The sequence below is a fragment of the Ambystoma mexicanum genome, chromosome 7q, assembly GCF_040938575.1.
Source record: "Ambystoma mexicanum isolate Mex_15411 chromosome 7q, UKY_AmexF1_1, whole genome shotgun sequence".
Taxonomy (NCBI): Eukaryota; Metazoa; Chordata; class Amphibia; order Caudata; family Ambystomatidae; genus Ambystoma; species Ambystoma mexicanum.
The window spans coordinates 45,392,762-45,407,867 of NC_090941.1; the positions used below are offsets into that span (position 1 = coordinate 45,392,762).

At 45.1% G+C, this 15,106-nt stretch overlaps 1 protein-coding gene across 7 annotated transcripts in view; it reads left to right on the forward strand.

Annotated features, from left to right (window-relative positions):
* Positions 1-15,106, forward strand: part of GPM6B (glycoprotein M6B) — a 394,200-nt gene that overhangs the window by 348,645 nt on the left and 30,449 nt on the right. For all 7 annotated transcript variants that reach the window (XM_069639488.1, XM_069639484.1, XM_069639487.1 and 4 more), the window contains one exon: positions 4,510-4,696. In XM_069639488.1, the coding sequence (XP_069495589.1) occupies positions 4,510-4,696 (187 nt within the window). The remainder of the gene's footprint in view (positions 1-4,509; positions 4,697-15,106) is intronic.

The following is a 15,106-nucleotide window of genomic DNA, read 5'->3' on the forward strand; positions in this document are numbered from 1 at the left end:
CTCTGTCATCTCCCTCTCCACCACTGAACCTTAGGATGCTGGCGTTACCCGTTTACATTGCTGGCCCTCTTTCAATGTACGTTTAGCTCTCTGCAAACCAATTATTCCATCGAAAGGTGACCCTTAGCACCCTAGGTTTTAACCCGGGGTGCCAAAGGCAATAAGCCCCATTCTGGTGGACTGTACTGGAAGTAAATCCCCCCTAACAGGTAATTTGGTATTCAGTTAATGGACAGTACAGCCAACCAGTGCAGGGTTTATTTCCTCAATAAAGGATGGCTCTCTTCATCAGAAAAAAAGATTACATTGGAAACGATGTTCCACGTGGCAAGTAATGTGACAGCCTGATGGGAGACTCCCAATAAAACCACCTAATGTTCAGCAAGAAACTGCTAATTGCCTTTTCCCATTAAGCCTTCACCTACAAAAGGCTGTCAAGAACAAGCAGTTCATTTGGTGCCCGTGTACGTTTTTACAAACTCTGTGATCCAGAGAGGAGTCCATGCTACAATTATCTTGATGGGCATCTTGGTGTTCGGAGGCGCAAGTAGTCAGTTTCCCAATGTTTTCAGAAGTCCCTTTTCTACCATGCCCCCTTTACTCCCTTGCTTGCCTTTTCTTCCTCGCCTTGCCCATCCACACACCCCTGGCTCTCCCAAACATTGCCTATGCAGCAAGTGGAACAGTTGAAAAAAGTAAGTACATACCCAAGTAAAGCAAAGGTTTTGGACTGAAATTTCAAAGAGGCATGTAAGTAAATGTGACCTGGCTTGGAGAAATAAAAACATGCAAAACAGTCATGAACTGAGGTCATTGGCTTTAGTGGGCAAGTTGGACAGGAGTTGGGAACTTTAATGAAAGGGCTACAGATTATATACAGTTGTAGATATTCATATCAAAAGAATCACTTTCTCGGGACAGGACACTCATTCAGATAGTATTTATTGGAGAGCGTTTTTAAAAATCTACATCTCCCAAAACTCTGTCCACCAACTCGTATTTCACCTCCTACAAGCTGTCTCAAGACTCAATTGTAGATATTGCATTTCATCAAAAAAAGACCAAAAAATCCAGATTTTCAATTGCAAAAACGATGCAGGTGGTGTTCAATGATCAAAGGGCAAAATGAGCATCTCTCATGGTCACCACTAGGCATGATGGGGACATGTCATGCAAGGTCAGAAGAGGCGTTTAGGGTGATTTTCGGTGCGCACCCAAAGACTTAACAGAAACACTTCAGTTCTAACAGTGTTAAAACTCTTGTAAAAGGCATTTATTTTAAAGATGGCTTTTATGCCCTGGCCTTTCAAACAAGCGTCTAAGGGATCGGAATGCTGTAAAATGGCGAGAAAGTCAAACAATATCTTGCTCCGCTTACACGCCATCATAAAAATGAGGTAACTTTCAATGCTCCGTTGGGATTCGGAACAATGAAATATTTTGAGAAATAAAAGAATAAGCAAAGTATAAGATTTGTATATATAGACGTCCATTTTGAGTTGCGGGCTGGAAGAAATGCATTTGGTATGCAACCAGTGAAAACAAAAATAGCATGTAAATGTTAAACATCCACTAGGATTCGGACAAGTCCTACTCTGATAACAACACCTGCTTACATAGAGGCATTAAATGCTCATACAAATGGAAAGGTCCACAGTCCCTCGGTGGAATATGCTTATTGGTCTGTCTGAGACACTGATAAAAAAAAACACAATCCAACCAGTTCTTCCATTATTGATTACAGTAGGCTAATGCACATTTAGTTTGTGTGTAGTGTAATGTAATTTGTCATTTGTAAAGCGCCTTTTTCCCATTGGTATGATCTCAGTGCTGTAGGTGAATGCTCTCGGGGGACCAAAGTCCAAGGTGTGGGAAATTGATCAGAGGAGTTTAGAGTACATGTGTGCATTTTCGCTAATGCAAAGTTGGGCAGGGGTGGCCAAGACCCTACTAGCTAAACATATCGAGCTGGCAGATGGATGGGTGTTTTGAAGTTGTCTGGAAAGTATGAGAGAGTAGGCGGCTCAATTATGTGTGCAGCTAGACCAAATGTGTTGTGGGGGATAGCTGCATTCTAATGGAAGTGGTGTTGTGTGGTGTGTCATTCAAAATGGTGTGTTATTACGGATGCTTGCAGTTGGTTGGCCTTGCCTTCGGCTATCTTTCATAAGCATGGAGTGTGATACGTACTCGTCTGTTGTGGCTGGCTCACTGGTTTCGTAGATCTGGCTTGTATTTTGTCCTGTGGTCTGCTGGAGATCTTGGATTATTCTCAGTCATTTGGTGATTACATGGAAATGTGTTGCTGACCCAGCCTACCTGCCGCGTAGTTACCTAACCTGAAGAGGGCAGGGTTCATCAGGATCCTGAGGGAATAGTCTGGTCTTGAGGGCCTTCCGGAAGGGCAAGTGGTCCTCTGTGTCGAATCCTAAGGGGGATTGAGCTTCAGATGGAGGGGGCTTGAACGGAGAAGTAGGATCCCCCTACTCTAGGTGTGTGTGTGTGTGTGTATATATATATAGTTATATATGTCTAAATACGTGTGTGCATGTATGTACATGTGGTCCTCTGTGTCGAATCCTAAGGGGGCTTGAACGGAGGTGTGTGTGTGTGTGTGTGTGTGTGTGTGTGTGTGTGTGTGTGTGTGTGTGTGTGTACGTGTGTGTGTGTGTGTGTGTGTACGTGTGTGTGTGTACGTGTGTGTGTACGTGTGTACACACAGGATGAAGGGCGCACTCCAGTTCTTCTCAACAGTGTACCTGGCAGCTCGTGTGGGGTTCTCCTAGCGCTTTCAAGCCTCATGCTCTCTTTGGCAAGGCAGTCCCAAGTGTTGATGATTAGTTCATTGCCCTTTAGTGCAGAGAATGCTGGTCTTTGTATTTACAATGTGCAGGTATTCTGCTGAGAACTAACACTCCCTCACGTGTGTGGCCTATTAGGTTTGGACTCCTTGACTATGCTTGGTCACTCTGGCATATTTGTGGGAAATATTGACACCCCTCCAATTGAAAGATTCACCAGCCAACGCTGCTCGACACCACTTAGGAATGCTGCACTGCCAGCTCCCCCCACTACTGAAGTTCAGCTACTACAGTGATGGGGGAGTGTTCGTTCTCAACACAACACCGGCACAATGCATCTACAAGGATCAGGCTTCCCTTCACTGATGTGCGATGAACTAATCATCAACACCTGGGACTGCCTTTCTGAAGAGAGAGCATGAGGCTTGATAGTGCTAGAAGGAGAACAGTGCAGGAGTTTTACTTACACACACACACACACACACACACACCCCGCCCCCCCCCCACACACACACCCCGTCCCCCCCACACACACCCCGTCCCCCCCCCCACACACACACACACCCCCCACACCCCACCTAGGAGTCTACGTCTTCCCCATCTGCATCCCTGAAAATGCAGGTTGCTAAAATGCATGATCATCTGTACATCCTGGAGCAAAGGGCAAATAGGGCCAGATCAGAGGCATTGCGAGGGGGGCTCAGGGGGCTATAGCCCCGGGTCTTTTGGTTGTAGCCCCGGATAGAAGCTCAGGAGCTACAACCAAAATGCTCAAATGCTAGCTAGTCTGGGTCACGGCAGTCCCAACATTAGCTTAGCCCCGGATCTTTACCAGACCTAGCAACACCCCTGGGCCAGATTACTTTTTGGAATTCTGTTGATTTGCAAACACAAGAGCAGTGAATTGGGAATATTTAGGTTGGCTTTTGCTTTCGGCATTGTATAATTGAGAATCAGAAATCTATCCTTTGACCTAGAGCGCTCTTTCTCTCTCGAATTATCTGGAAAATTGTATAGTCTCACTGAGCAGTGTTACCGCGTGGCCAGTGACCCAGAGTTTGGTTTTTGAAGACCTCTCTCCATACATTTTGCTGGCTGGCTCTATGCTGAAGTAGTGCACTTGTTATCCAGGGTGCAAGAGTCATTGCGGCAGATGGCCAAGTATCTGGCCATGAAAGGGTTGCACGGCTAATGAGCGACAGTGGCGTGAACCAGGGTGATTATCACCGTCCGCCCATCCCGTTATTAGCAAATTAGCGCTAAAGTATCCCCATTGCAGTAGCCGGCTCTTAAGGGAAACTGCAGCAAGGGCCGCTCGGCTGTTATTGTTGCTGCTCCGCCAAATGACATGCTTCCGTACCCATTTCTCCCAGATCAACGCGCATTTATTTTGCAAATTAGGTGTTTGACAGAGTTATGGCCGCCGCCGTTTGTTAATGTGATGAATATTCAATAGCAAAGCCTGCTTCACCTAATTTAATACTAATAGACTCAATGCCAGGACTGAACCATCAAGCTCATCGTAGAATGCAGTCACAGCACAATCTCGCCAGTAGTACTGTCCTAGAATTTCAAGTAGACTCCATGGCAGCTTCTAACATGCATGCTTAACACGTCATATATTAACAAACCTGCGATAACACGCATGATCATACTTGAATGTAAGATTTGCTTTTGTGTTCTGTTAATTGAGGATTTTTCTCCCTAGGTTGCTTTGAATGCTGCATTAAGTGCCTTGGAGGAGTGCCCTATGCCTCGCTGGTGGCAACCATCCTCTGCTTCTCCGGGGTCGCATTGTTCTGTGGCTGTGGCCACGTGGCTCTCACCGGCACGGTGACTCTCCTCGAGCAGCATTTCTCCTCAAACGCCGGTGACCATGCCCTACTCAGTGAAGTGTAAGTATGCACTTGCTTGCTCTATTAAAATACACCGGTAACTAATATGGGGAGTATAGTGACCTGCAACTAAACAGTGGGAAATTGCAGTGCATGCCATCAGGCACCATTGAGCACTGGCCATTTTGTCTGGTGGCCTTGATCCGCTATCATTTTCAGTGAATCGGATTGTGAGAAAAGAAGCAGCTGGCGACAAAGTTGGATCAACAGCGTTGCAGTATTGATGTAAAACCGCAAAGAAAACGGTCCTAACTCTTTTTTTTTTTTGCCTTCGCTATGCGTTATTCAAACTTTAAAGCATGCGAAAAGTGACAGTGGCGAACGGTGTGTCGTGGGGAGTTGTAAACGTGTAAACATTATTCAGAGACTGAATTTGATATATTATCTTAAGTTTACATGAAGTTTTAGATATATGTATACATTAATACACCTGCTTCAATCATTTATGGTTGGAAGGCCTCCTCCAGCTCAAATTGAATGTTCGTTGAAGTCACACATACACAAAACAATTCTATTGAATTAGTTCCCAGGATTTGGCCGCCAGCCAAACAGGTTCTCAAGAACGTGGTATTATTTACTGATCAAATCCTTTGATTTATCCCACTGGCTAGTGCTTCCTTGCCTGCCGCTTTCTCCGGACCCCGGCGACCACACTCACACCTTGCCCCACCTCATCAACCTCATGCACACCTCTGCTCCAGCTCGCATCCACTGTGGGCTCTGCCCAAAACAGCTTCCCTTGGCCCTCCAAATCACAGCTGCCTCCTTCCCTAGGGCGCTTGCGTTGCCTGCCTTCACATGATCACTACGGCTTCTTCCCAGACCTTTGGCCCCTCACCCACTCCACCCTGGCTTGCAATGGAAATGGAAGAGGTGCTGCACATGTGCCTTGTTTGTGTGTGAAACAGCGGGCCGTGCACTCAACACGGCCCATTGTTTCACATAGAATTCTGGCCCTCATCACCTGCGATGTTTAGCTCTTGGTGCTAATAGCGATAAGATCACGTGCTGAAGGCCATAATGGATGACAGCACCCCACATCCCGCTTTAAAGGCCCTCCACTTGGAGATTTTTATTTGGACTGTGGGCCATAATCACCCGGTATGTCCCTCAGACCGCTGCATTATTCCTTAAATTAATGAGTAACTAAAGGCTTAGCCTGAAATTTGAAGGACAGAAGTCTAGTCCAATCAGTATTAACTTGAAAACTTAAGTTACTCAACATCTCAATTGCTGCTTTGATACCATCCCATGCCCTTTAAGGTGAGTTTTTCTCAGAGGACGTTACAATCCTGTAAAATAATCTATTTGTCATAGTGCTGTGGGTTTAGTGAAGGGAGTGCAAGATAGGGGAAATTTGTGATTAATAATGTGATCTCGTGCAGTGCGTCATGCTTTATTCCTCCTGCGACTAAGCACTTGACTAACCGATGCTATTATTACCTCATTCAATGTTCCTTAATGTATCGTCCTTGGAAGGATGAATGGATGAGCCAGCCCTGCTATGAGATTCGAACTTGGGAAGTAAAGACTGGGCCCCCATGGGAGAGGCGAGCACTTAACTAGTGTGCTATTCACCCACAGCAAAGCATGCATCTCTGGGCACTGTGGGAGGTTGCAGTAAAGAGGCTAGGGAATGACTAGTAGGAGTCCTGGGAGGATGGGTGCTGCTGCCTACTCTCATGGTGGCCTTGGCTGCAGCTCCACAGATTTCTCAGATTACCTAGTCTACTATGACAAACATCTGATGGTGCCCCAAGAACTCCATTGTGGCATCGAAATCCATGTTTGGAAAATAGAAGCCTTAGGACTTCAGCAGGCCCAGATTAGTGGGGCTCTACAAGCTGCGTGTTGGTACTAGCAAATATAAATGGGCAGCCAGGAACAGGTACCCGTGCACAGTTTGCGCAACCACCCCATATCAAAACATGGTAGCCCATGCTAGTTCAGGAGAAGCCAGAGACCCTACAAGCAGTTACATCCTGCAGCAGGCCACAATGATGGGATCACAGAGTTGGGCTGGCAGAAGGATAGCGCTTTATGACCAAGATGGTGGATGGCCCTTAAGTATCCTTGATAGCTTCAGTTTACTGAACCGCAGGGCGGTCCACCACACAAGCAATCTCGCATGGGGAAATTGTAGTTTGCCAAAGTATAAACCTATCATAGCTCGCTCCTGAACTGCTCACAAATACCACATGTATCCAACTTGATATACAATTATAAGCCCCGCTAGAGTATGAAATTCAGCCAGCCAAAGAGGAAGTTGCAGTGTTGGCAGTTGGCTTGAAAGGGACTAGATTTGGAGGCAAAGGAGAGAGGTCACAGCAGATGGAAGGGAGAGATAGCAGGACAGAACAGAGAAAGAGTATATGGAAAGATGTCGGAGAGGAGGAAGAGAACAAACGCGAGCAGCGAAGGAGGTGGAATAAGGTACAGAGCAATTTGTATTTATTTGTATTTATTTTATTTATATAGCACACCAGGCCCGAGGGCATCCGGGCGTGTATTTTAGTTACAACATAATAAGTCAGGCATGGCAAAACAATTACAGTTTGTTACAAAAAACATTTATAAACATATATACATAAAGAAGTTCCATGTGAACGAGAGGACAAAACCTATGTACCAATAGTGAGGATAGATGACAAGCGCATGGGCGGTGATTGGCGGGAACGTGATGGGTCTTGGGCGATTAGCCAGGCTTTAGCCAGGTTTTTGAAATTGTGGAAAGACGGTTCAGATCTAATTAGGTAAGGAAGCAAGTCCCAAAGTTTCACCGCCATAACCGGGAAGCTGGCTCCGCCAGATCTTTGCAGGTTGAAACTTGGAATAGAGAGGCAGTTAGTCTAAGTAGTTCTGCGAGGTCTGTTGGTGTTGTATAGGGTGAATCTATTGGCTAAGTATAATAGTGCTTGGTTGGACAGGAATTTATGAGTGAGGGCGAGTGTTTTGAGTGAGATTTGTTGAGTGACGGAAAAGCCACCGTAAGTTACGTCTGGTGTCTGAGATGTGTTGGTTCCTAGAGATGTTGAGGGCGGTTCTAATAGTTATTTTGGATGATTTGTAGTTTGTTTAAGTTGCAGTTGTTAGTGCCCAAATAAAGGGCATTACAGTAGTCAATTTTTGACAGCACAAGGGTCCTGGCAAGTGTGACACAATTGGCTGGTGATAGGAAAGGGCGGCTGGCTGTAATAAGCTTACAAGTGTAAGCCGCTGTGGAGGAAACTGCATTTGTTTGTCTGGCCAAGGATAGGGTAGAGTCCAGGTAGATCCCTAGCGTTTTGGTGTCCTTGGAGGTTTTGATAGTGTTACCATCGATATTGAAGGAATTGAACTCAGGGGTCAGTTTGGATAATTTTCGCAGTGAGGAGTAGGATGTGCAGGAGTAAAAGGTCAAGCACACTGAGTAAGGTAGAGTTGAATAGGTGGATGACGAACATCAGAAGAGAGCAAAAAAGAGCAAGGGGGGAGATGGAGACAATGGGGGTCATTACGAGTTTGGAGGTAACCATGGCGCTATTAGCGCCATGGCTGCCTCCAAACCCATACCGACTCCGCCCTGGTGAATGGAGCTATTACCGCCCCATTCCAAGGTTGGCGGGGGTGGTAATTCCCCATTCACCAGGGCCCTTCCCCATTCCCATTTGAGCCCCCATAGGGCTCAATGGGAATGGGGAAGGCGCTAATAACGGTACCGCTAATTGCGGTACCGTTATTAGCTCCAAAGTCCCTTTGCGGGTCCTTCCTTAACGCCTGGTCAAACCAGGCGTTAAAGGAGGACCCGCAAAGAGACCTCGGAATAGGGCGGTAAGGGATTACCGGCACCGGTAATCCCTTACCGCCCAGGTTGTAATGAGGCCCAATGAATCACAGTAGGGTGGAGAAAACCCTGAGGTGGAGATTAGGAGAGTAAGGAAAAGGAAAGTACGTTTTTGAAGAACTGGGCCAGAATGGTGTTCCTAAGCCAGCAGAGAGGATCCGGATCAAGATCTAAAAGTTAACTTTGAGAGACCAACTTGGGGTATGTGACCTCTTTCGCAGCCTATAGTTGAGAGGCTGGCTTTGAGAACAAACCAGGAGGAGAAAGGTCCAGGTACGTTGAGGTTTATACAGTGTATGCTTTGTCTGATGTCTGACCAAGTCTGACAACCTGAGGGCACCCTGCTTGTGGCGGTATCATGGATGACAAAATAAAGAGTCCTGCGACTCTTGCACCAGCTAAGAAGTGTTTGGGACTCTGGCAGCTCAGTCGCTCACACTCTCTGAGATTTACAGTTGGGTAGCTTCGAGCTAAGCTAAGTACTGAGGACCATGGTCAACAAGGAGGTTAAGGATTTGGTTGGGGGCCAGGCAGCTTGTTGTACTATTTCTAACCCCATCACTGTTTCAGTCCACTCTAATCCCTGTTGTGATGAGAAAGCTAAGAACTCCAAGTTGGTTTCGAGTCATCAGTTCATGCCTCAGCTGCTGCAGCACTTTTTGGATCAAGGATAGCGGGCGGTAGATCTTTAAATATAACTATCTCTGGAGCTGACCTATCTGCTGAGAGTATCCCGTTATTCCCACAGGGAAAAGGAACTAATGTCATTAAATGCATTTTAATCTCCCCGTTGACTGTATTGGCACAGATTTTTGATAAGGTGATCCTGAAGAAAAAACATAATGAATATAAGAAAATGTACCCTTAACAAAGACTTGTATAATGGTTTTTAATACCATAGACCCAGTCTTCCTGTAAAGCAGTATTATTTATGAAATATGTCAAACACACAATTAGTAGTATTATTGGTGTGCGTAGATTTGGAAAGAGCTTGAAATGCACTATTTATAGAAACACTGTCGGGTGAAATCCCAAAAAGGATTATGAAACGCTCCCTCTTTTTATTACAGTCAGGTTATGCAATTTAGCTATACCTTCTGATAAAGGCAAATTGATGATTTTGTGAACTTATTGTTTTCTGTAACCAAAAAGGAAATTGCCTACTGAAACTATTTGGTTACGTAGAATCCGTTTTCTCAATGGCATGATTTGACTAGCCGAAAAATTGCAATCATGCTGCATAACATTTTTTTTTTGTTAATTTATAGTTTATTATCTTCAGCCTGCTTGATAAATCCCGCCAGGTCTCCATGTTGGCTGTAGGAGATCCCATATGCTAACCAACCCCCGTAGCACTACAAAGAAAGCTCCCCTGATGGCCTTGTTGGGGTGGGCAGTGTTCTCTGTGACTACGTATGTTATAGTGGAAGTCAAAGTCTTAAGGCAGATGCTCCAAAACGCAGCCGGGATAAGATCTGCTTGAGATGGACCTTCATCTGTTTACTGTGTCTCTGGCCACAGTTAGCACTGTAGACCCGAGACTGGTTGTAGCAAAATTGATGGGGGGGGCATAGGGGGTCCCATTTGCATAGACCATAGCTCCATGTAAATGTGGCATAGACTGCTTGACAAAGGCTTGTGCCAACAGATTTCCCACTGACTTAGGCCTCTGCTCATCTCCATTGGCCAGTTTATGTAGGTTTGGTCTTACATACACTAATAACATTGGTTCCCATAGGTTGTTAAAAAAAAAAAAAAAAAATGTACGGCGTAGCTATGCAATACAGGTAATTGATTCATCAGCATTGTCTCAGTTTAAATCAAGATCTGGAGACTATTCCGTTCTGTCTGCTGTTTCATTCTACTAAGGAAAAGACTTTACCACAACCCTTCACAGGACTACAATAAGGTGGCCCTCCTAATACGGTTCCCACGTCCACCGAACATTGCTGTTACAAATATCTGCTAAAACACCTTCAGGCCACTCCGCCTGTCACGCCAAAGAACATGACTGGATGTGAAAGGAGCTGATGAAATGATAGGTATTGAACAATCGGTGAGAGCACCGACAACTCCATCCTCTCGCTCGTACCTTGATCGTTGGAGAGGATTTTTCACATGGCAGCAATGACCAGGCTTCGGCCGCGTGCGACAAACCTATTTGGTTGTTGGCATACTACCAAAGGAGTTACGCTATTGCTTTACTGAAGGATTCGTCTGGCAATTATTTGGAACATGTGATTCTGGAAAAGTGAGTACCCGTTGGTTGACGATGATGTTCTCCGTCAAAGTGGTGTTGCTGATCTCTGGTATTTAGAGGGTTACATGCAAACTTTAGATTCCGGCAATTCACTCTAGCCACTCAAAAGTCAAGGTAGAATGATCAGCCTCTCCTCCATGGTTTTGTAACTGTGGAAAGTTTTGCAGTGAAATAGTTTTTCCTACAATGCCTCGTCTGATAGTAAAAAACTACTTTTTTGTCATCCGGGTTAATAGATTTAAGACTAACCCCACTTTTGTTCAAATGAATCCAGTGACATCATAACACTGTGAATTTGGCCATTATGAAAATGCCAACAGTGACTAGACATGACTTGAATGGAAAATCCAGATCATGTTTTTGGTAGCATAATGCGCCATCGAATAAGAGATTTGAATCTTGTATGTTTCCTCTGTGGTGGTCAAACTGAAACAGTAATGGCTTTCCCCCGACGATCCTAGGACTGCAAGCCTAGAAATAACTTTGTAAATATGTTAGTTATTTTATATCAGTACCATGATTACATGTAGTTTTATAAAAATATTGCAATTCTTAAAATCACTGTGTGTTGTATGTAAATACATTTCAGTTGACCTAAATAAAAACCAAATCCACATTTATTCCATTTTGCATTGTATTTTAGTTCCAATAGTTGTTTCTGATTTCAAGGTAATGAGTATTTATGCTACAGCAGTTGCAGTGTAGGGGTCCCCAGGCACCGAGCATTGACCAGAGACATTGCATGAAGATTGAAGTTTATTGCCAGGCTTGCACAGTACACCCTACTTTTATCCTGCCCCGTCTATCCTCTAAACTGCATGCAAGAACAACAGGAAGTAGAATTTCTTTCACAATCCTTATCCCCACCACCCCAGAGTGCCAGCATGCCAAAATGACAATGAAAAACGGAGCAGGGCCACCCAAAGCGGTATTCCAGTCCATTGAAGAGCCATGAGAAGAATAGTTTAAAATGCTTTTTGATCCTAAAGCACTAAAGCCGGGTGACGAGCCTATTTTTAAGCTTGCCAGATGACTTTGTCTGGAAGGAAACCATGTCCCTGTACTGGGGTTTCACTCCATTGCCTACTGAGAGTTGTAGTGTTCAGTCACTTTAAATGACTAAAATGGACTAAAGTAAGCCTATGGTAAAAGTGAAGCACTGGAATGGAGTAGTGCTCCTCATGAGTCTTCTGGCAAACCTAACCATTTTGTTTTCACATCTTAAAGCGGAGCTTCACGTGACTTGATTCATTTCTACAGAATTGTCGATTACTCTGTAGAGGAGGATTCAAATACCCCTACCAAAAGCTCCGCCCCCATGTTGCCTATATGTTGGGAACCGGAAATTGCGACATGCGCAGTGTCAGTAAGGATGCCTATACCGCAAAGAATCCTTGAGACAAGATATCCACTAAGAAAACCTTATATGCATTCACAAAGAAGTAATGGTCTTCTGGAAAGAGTCCCGGAAGAAGTGTGAAAATGAACAGAAAAGAAGACTGGTGACGTCACACAAAACAGAACTCACGCACCCAGAAAAGACTCAAATGAAGAAAGAATATAGACATTCTGTAAGATCTGAGGATGAGGTGTTGAAGTAAAGCAACATTTCAGGATTGAAATGAAGATGCTTGTGCGAAGAAACACTGAAGAAAATGCAAAGTAATTTTAAACTTGTACAGATGCTGTAACGCAAGTAGATGAAGTAATCCAGAGGCTGGCTACATAGTGAATAGATTGTGGCGATGCGCCAATGTACACTCATAGGAATGTATAGAATCTGGATGTTCCACAATGCACTTTTAGCAAACTTGAACCGAGTGAATGGAAAGTGCTTGAAGTGTGGCGCAGTTGAAAATAGCTGTTGGCAAAGGAGAATTCAAGAAAGGCTGGCTGGGCCAGCACCAAGAGTCGAGGCCACCGTGAGCCTGGTTGTCTGTCAAGCTTCTGTTTGAGGTGAAATGGAAAAACACTGAAGGTGCCAAGAGTTAATCATTTAATAGTATTTTATGCAATGAAAAGCTCAAACCTGGTCTTCAGTCATATGGTCAGATGGAAATAGACTGTGGGTCGCGCTACACCAAAACCAGACGATAAGACCATGCCACACTCCCTTTTATTCTCAGGCAGAGTGAGCTTCTACAAGGCCTAATTGAATGGCAGACCGCAGGAGTGATGATAGATGTTGAGCTAATTGGGTGGGGAGGCATGACCAGGCTGGCCCTCCCAGCACCTGGGGTAACCAGCTTGCATGCTTCTAGCAAGTGGAATATTCCAGATGGGTACAAGTGCGCCAACCAATTATAGAGGGCCACGTACCAAAGAGCCCTATAGTTTATGTAACCAATAAGGTGTCGAGTATTAATATGATACGGAAGATGACTTGCACTTGGAATGGGCTTAGTTGCCCACCTGACAGTAGAGACCCAATCACAACCCCCGTCAGTATGGAACGCATACCTAGATGTTCCCATCAAGCCGATCACATCCCGTAGTAGGATTTCTTATTTGTCACGTAGTATAACGTCCGTATTGACGAATTTGTTGGATAAGATTTTTTTTTTCATTAAATGCTTTGAGTGCGAGAAATCGAGCAAACGTCCATTGATGTCCGTTGTAACTCCCTGTTTTAGATGATTGTTAATAAAACTACTAAGTTTTGCCAACTTCTTGAGTCGGTTTGATTATTGATGTATGAGTAAATTCTGCATCCCCATCATCTCTAAGTATTGCTACCTCGTCTTAAAGGGCCCCAGGTCCGGGGTTCACCTCGCTAGCTTGGGATTGGATTAGACCATAGCAACCATGCTTGCATCAATTTCCCACCATTAATAAATGAGGTATATTAACTTAAAACTGAAAACTGCGGTTTGAAAGAAAAGTGTGGGGGAAAAATAGTGCATTGGGAAAGGTAGATATAGAATAGAGAGAGGAGTTAAGTGGAAGTACATAGGGGGGCGCCCCCATAAATGCAAGAGAAGGAGCAATTCAGTCTAAAAAAAAAGCCTTCATAGCGAGGTAAAACAGACAAATATCTGCTTGCTTACCCGGAAGGCTTGTGGCAAGGAAGAATTGTGATTATTTGTTTTTTCTTCGTATGCATTGTTTTAACTTCACGAAGTCGGTATGTATTTCAACTTCACAAAAACCCATTAATTTGAATGAAAACTGCGTACATGGAAGCGAAAAACCAAGCGAAGAGACGGTTCGAAGACCAAAGTGCAATACTTGCTCCTTATGAGCCGTCATTCAGTTTCTTTCCATTTGGGGCAGTTCAGGCCCTGAACAAATTGGTTATTTGTATTTCGCAAGAACAAACGGCTGCGTGCTTGCATCTGCTCTGGTAACCATGGTTGCTTTCATTAAGATGTATGGTCCAGTCGTCTGGTGTCTTGCTCATCTGTTCGGGGTACCAGCTGTGTGGCCCTTTAAACAGCCTTACAAAAGCACATTGGTCTTGGAATCCTAGCCAGAGCGTAAATGTGGACATTTCTCGTGGTTGGTGCTGCTTGTCTCGTGTTGGCAGGCCTTGCTTGAACTTTTGACCTTCCCTTCATTATGAATAAGCAACCAAAGCATGTACGTTGAGTGTGCACGATTCACCTCTCTTTGTGAATAAGTAAACACAGATAGACAAATTGCATTTACAGCGGTAAGCAGTGAGCAAGTACGCAGGTGCTGCGATAAGCAGTGAGCAGGGACGCAGAGTACGCAGGTGCTGCAATAAGCAGTGTGTAGGGACGCAGAGTATGCAGGTGCTGCAATAAGCAGTGAGTAGGGACGCAGAGTACGTGGATGCTGCAATAAACAGTGAGCAGGGACGCAGAGTACACGGGTGCTGCGATAAGCAGTGAGTAGGGACGCAGAATACGCGGGTGCTGTGATAAGCAGTGAGCAGGGACGCAGAGTATGCAGGTGCTGCGATAAGCAGTGAGTAGGGACACAGAGTACGTGGGTGCGGTGATAAGCAGTGAGCAGGGATGCAGAGTATGCAGGTGCTGCGATAAGCAGTGAGGAGGGATGCAGAGCAGTGAGTAGCGACGCAGAGTACGCCGGTGCTGCGATCAGCAGTGAGCCAGGACGCAGAGTATGCAGGTGCTGCGATATGCAGTGAGCAGGGACACAGTTTATGCAGAGTATGCGGGTGCTGCGGGGCCCGGACACCACCTGGGAAAAGGAATATTGCTAAATGTTCCAATACCAGCAATGGAACTTCCGTAAAATCTGCCCGCCGCCCCCTCCACTCCTGGGAAATTCAAAAGGTGGCTCTCCTGGCGGTGAGAACATCATAGCCTTCAAACAGACTTTTGCCAGAATGTTAAATGTG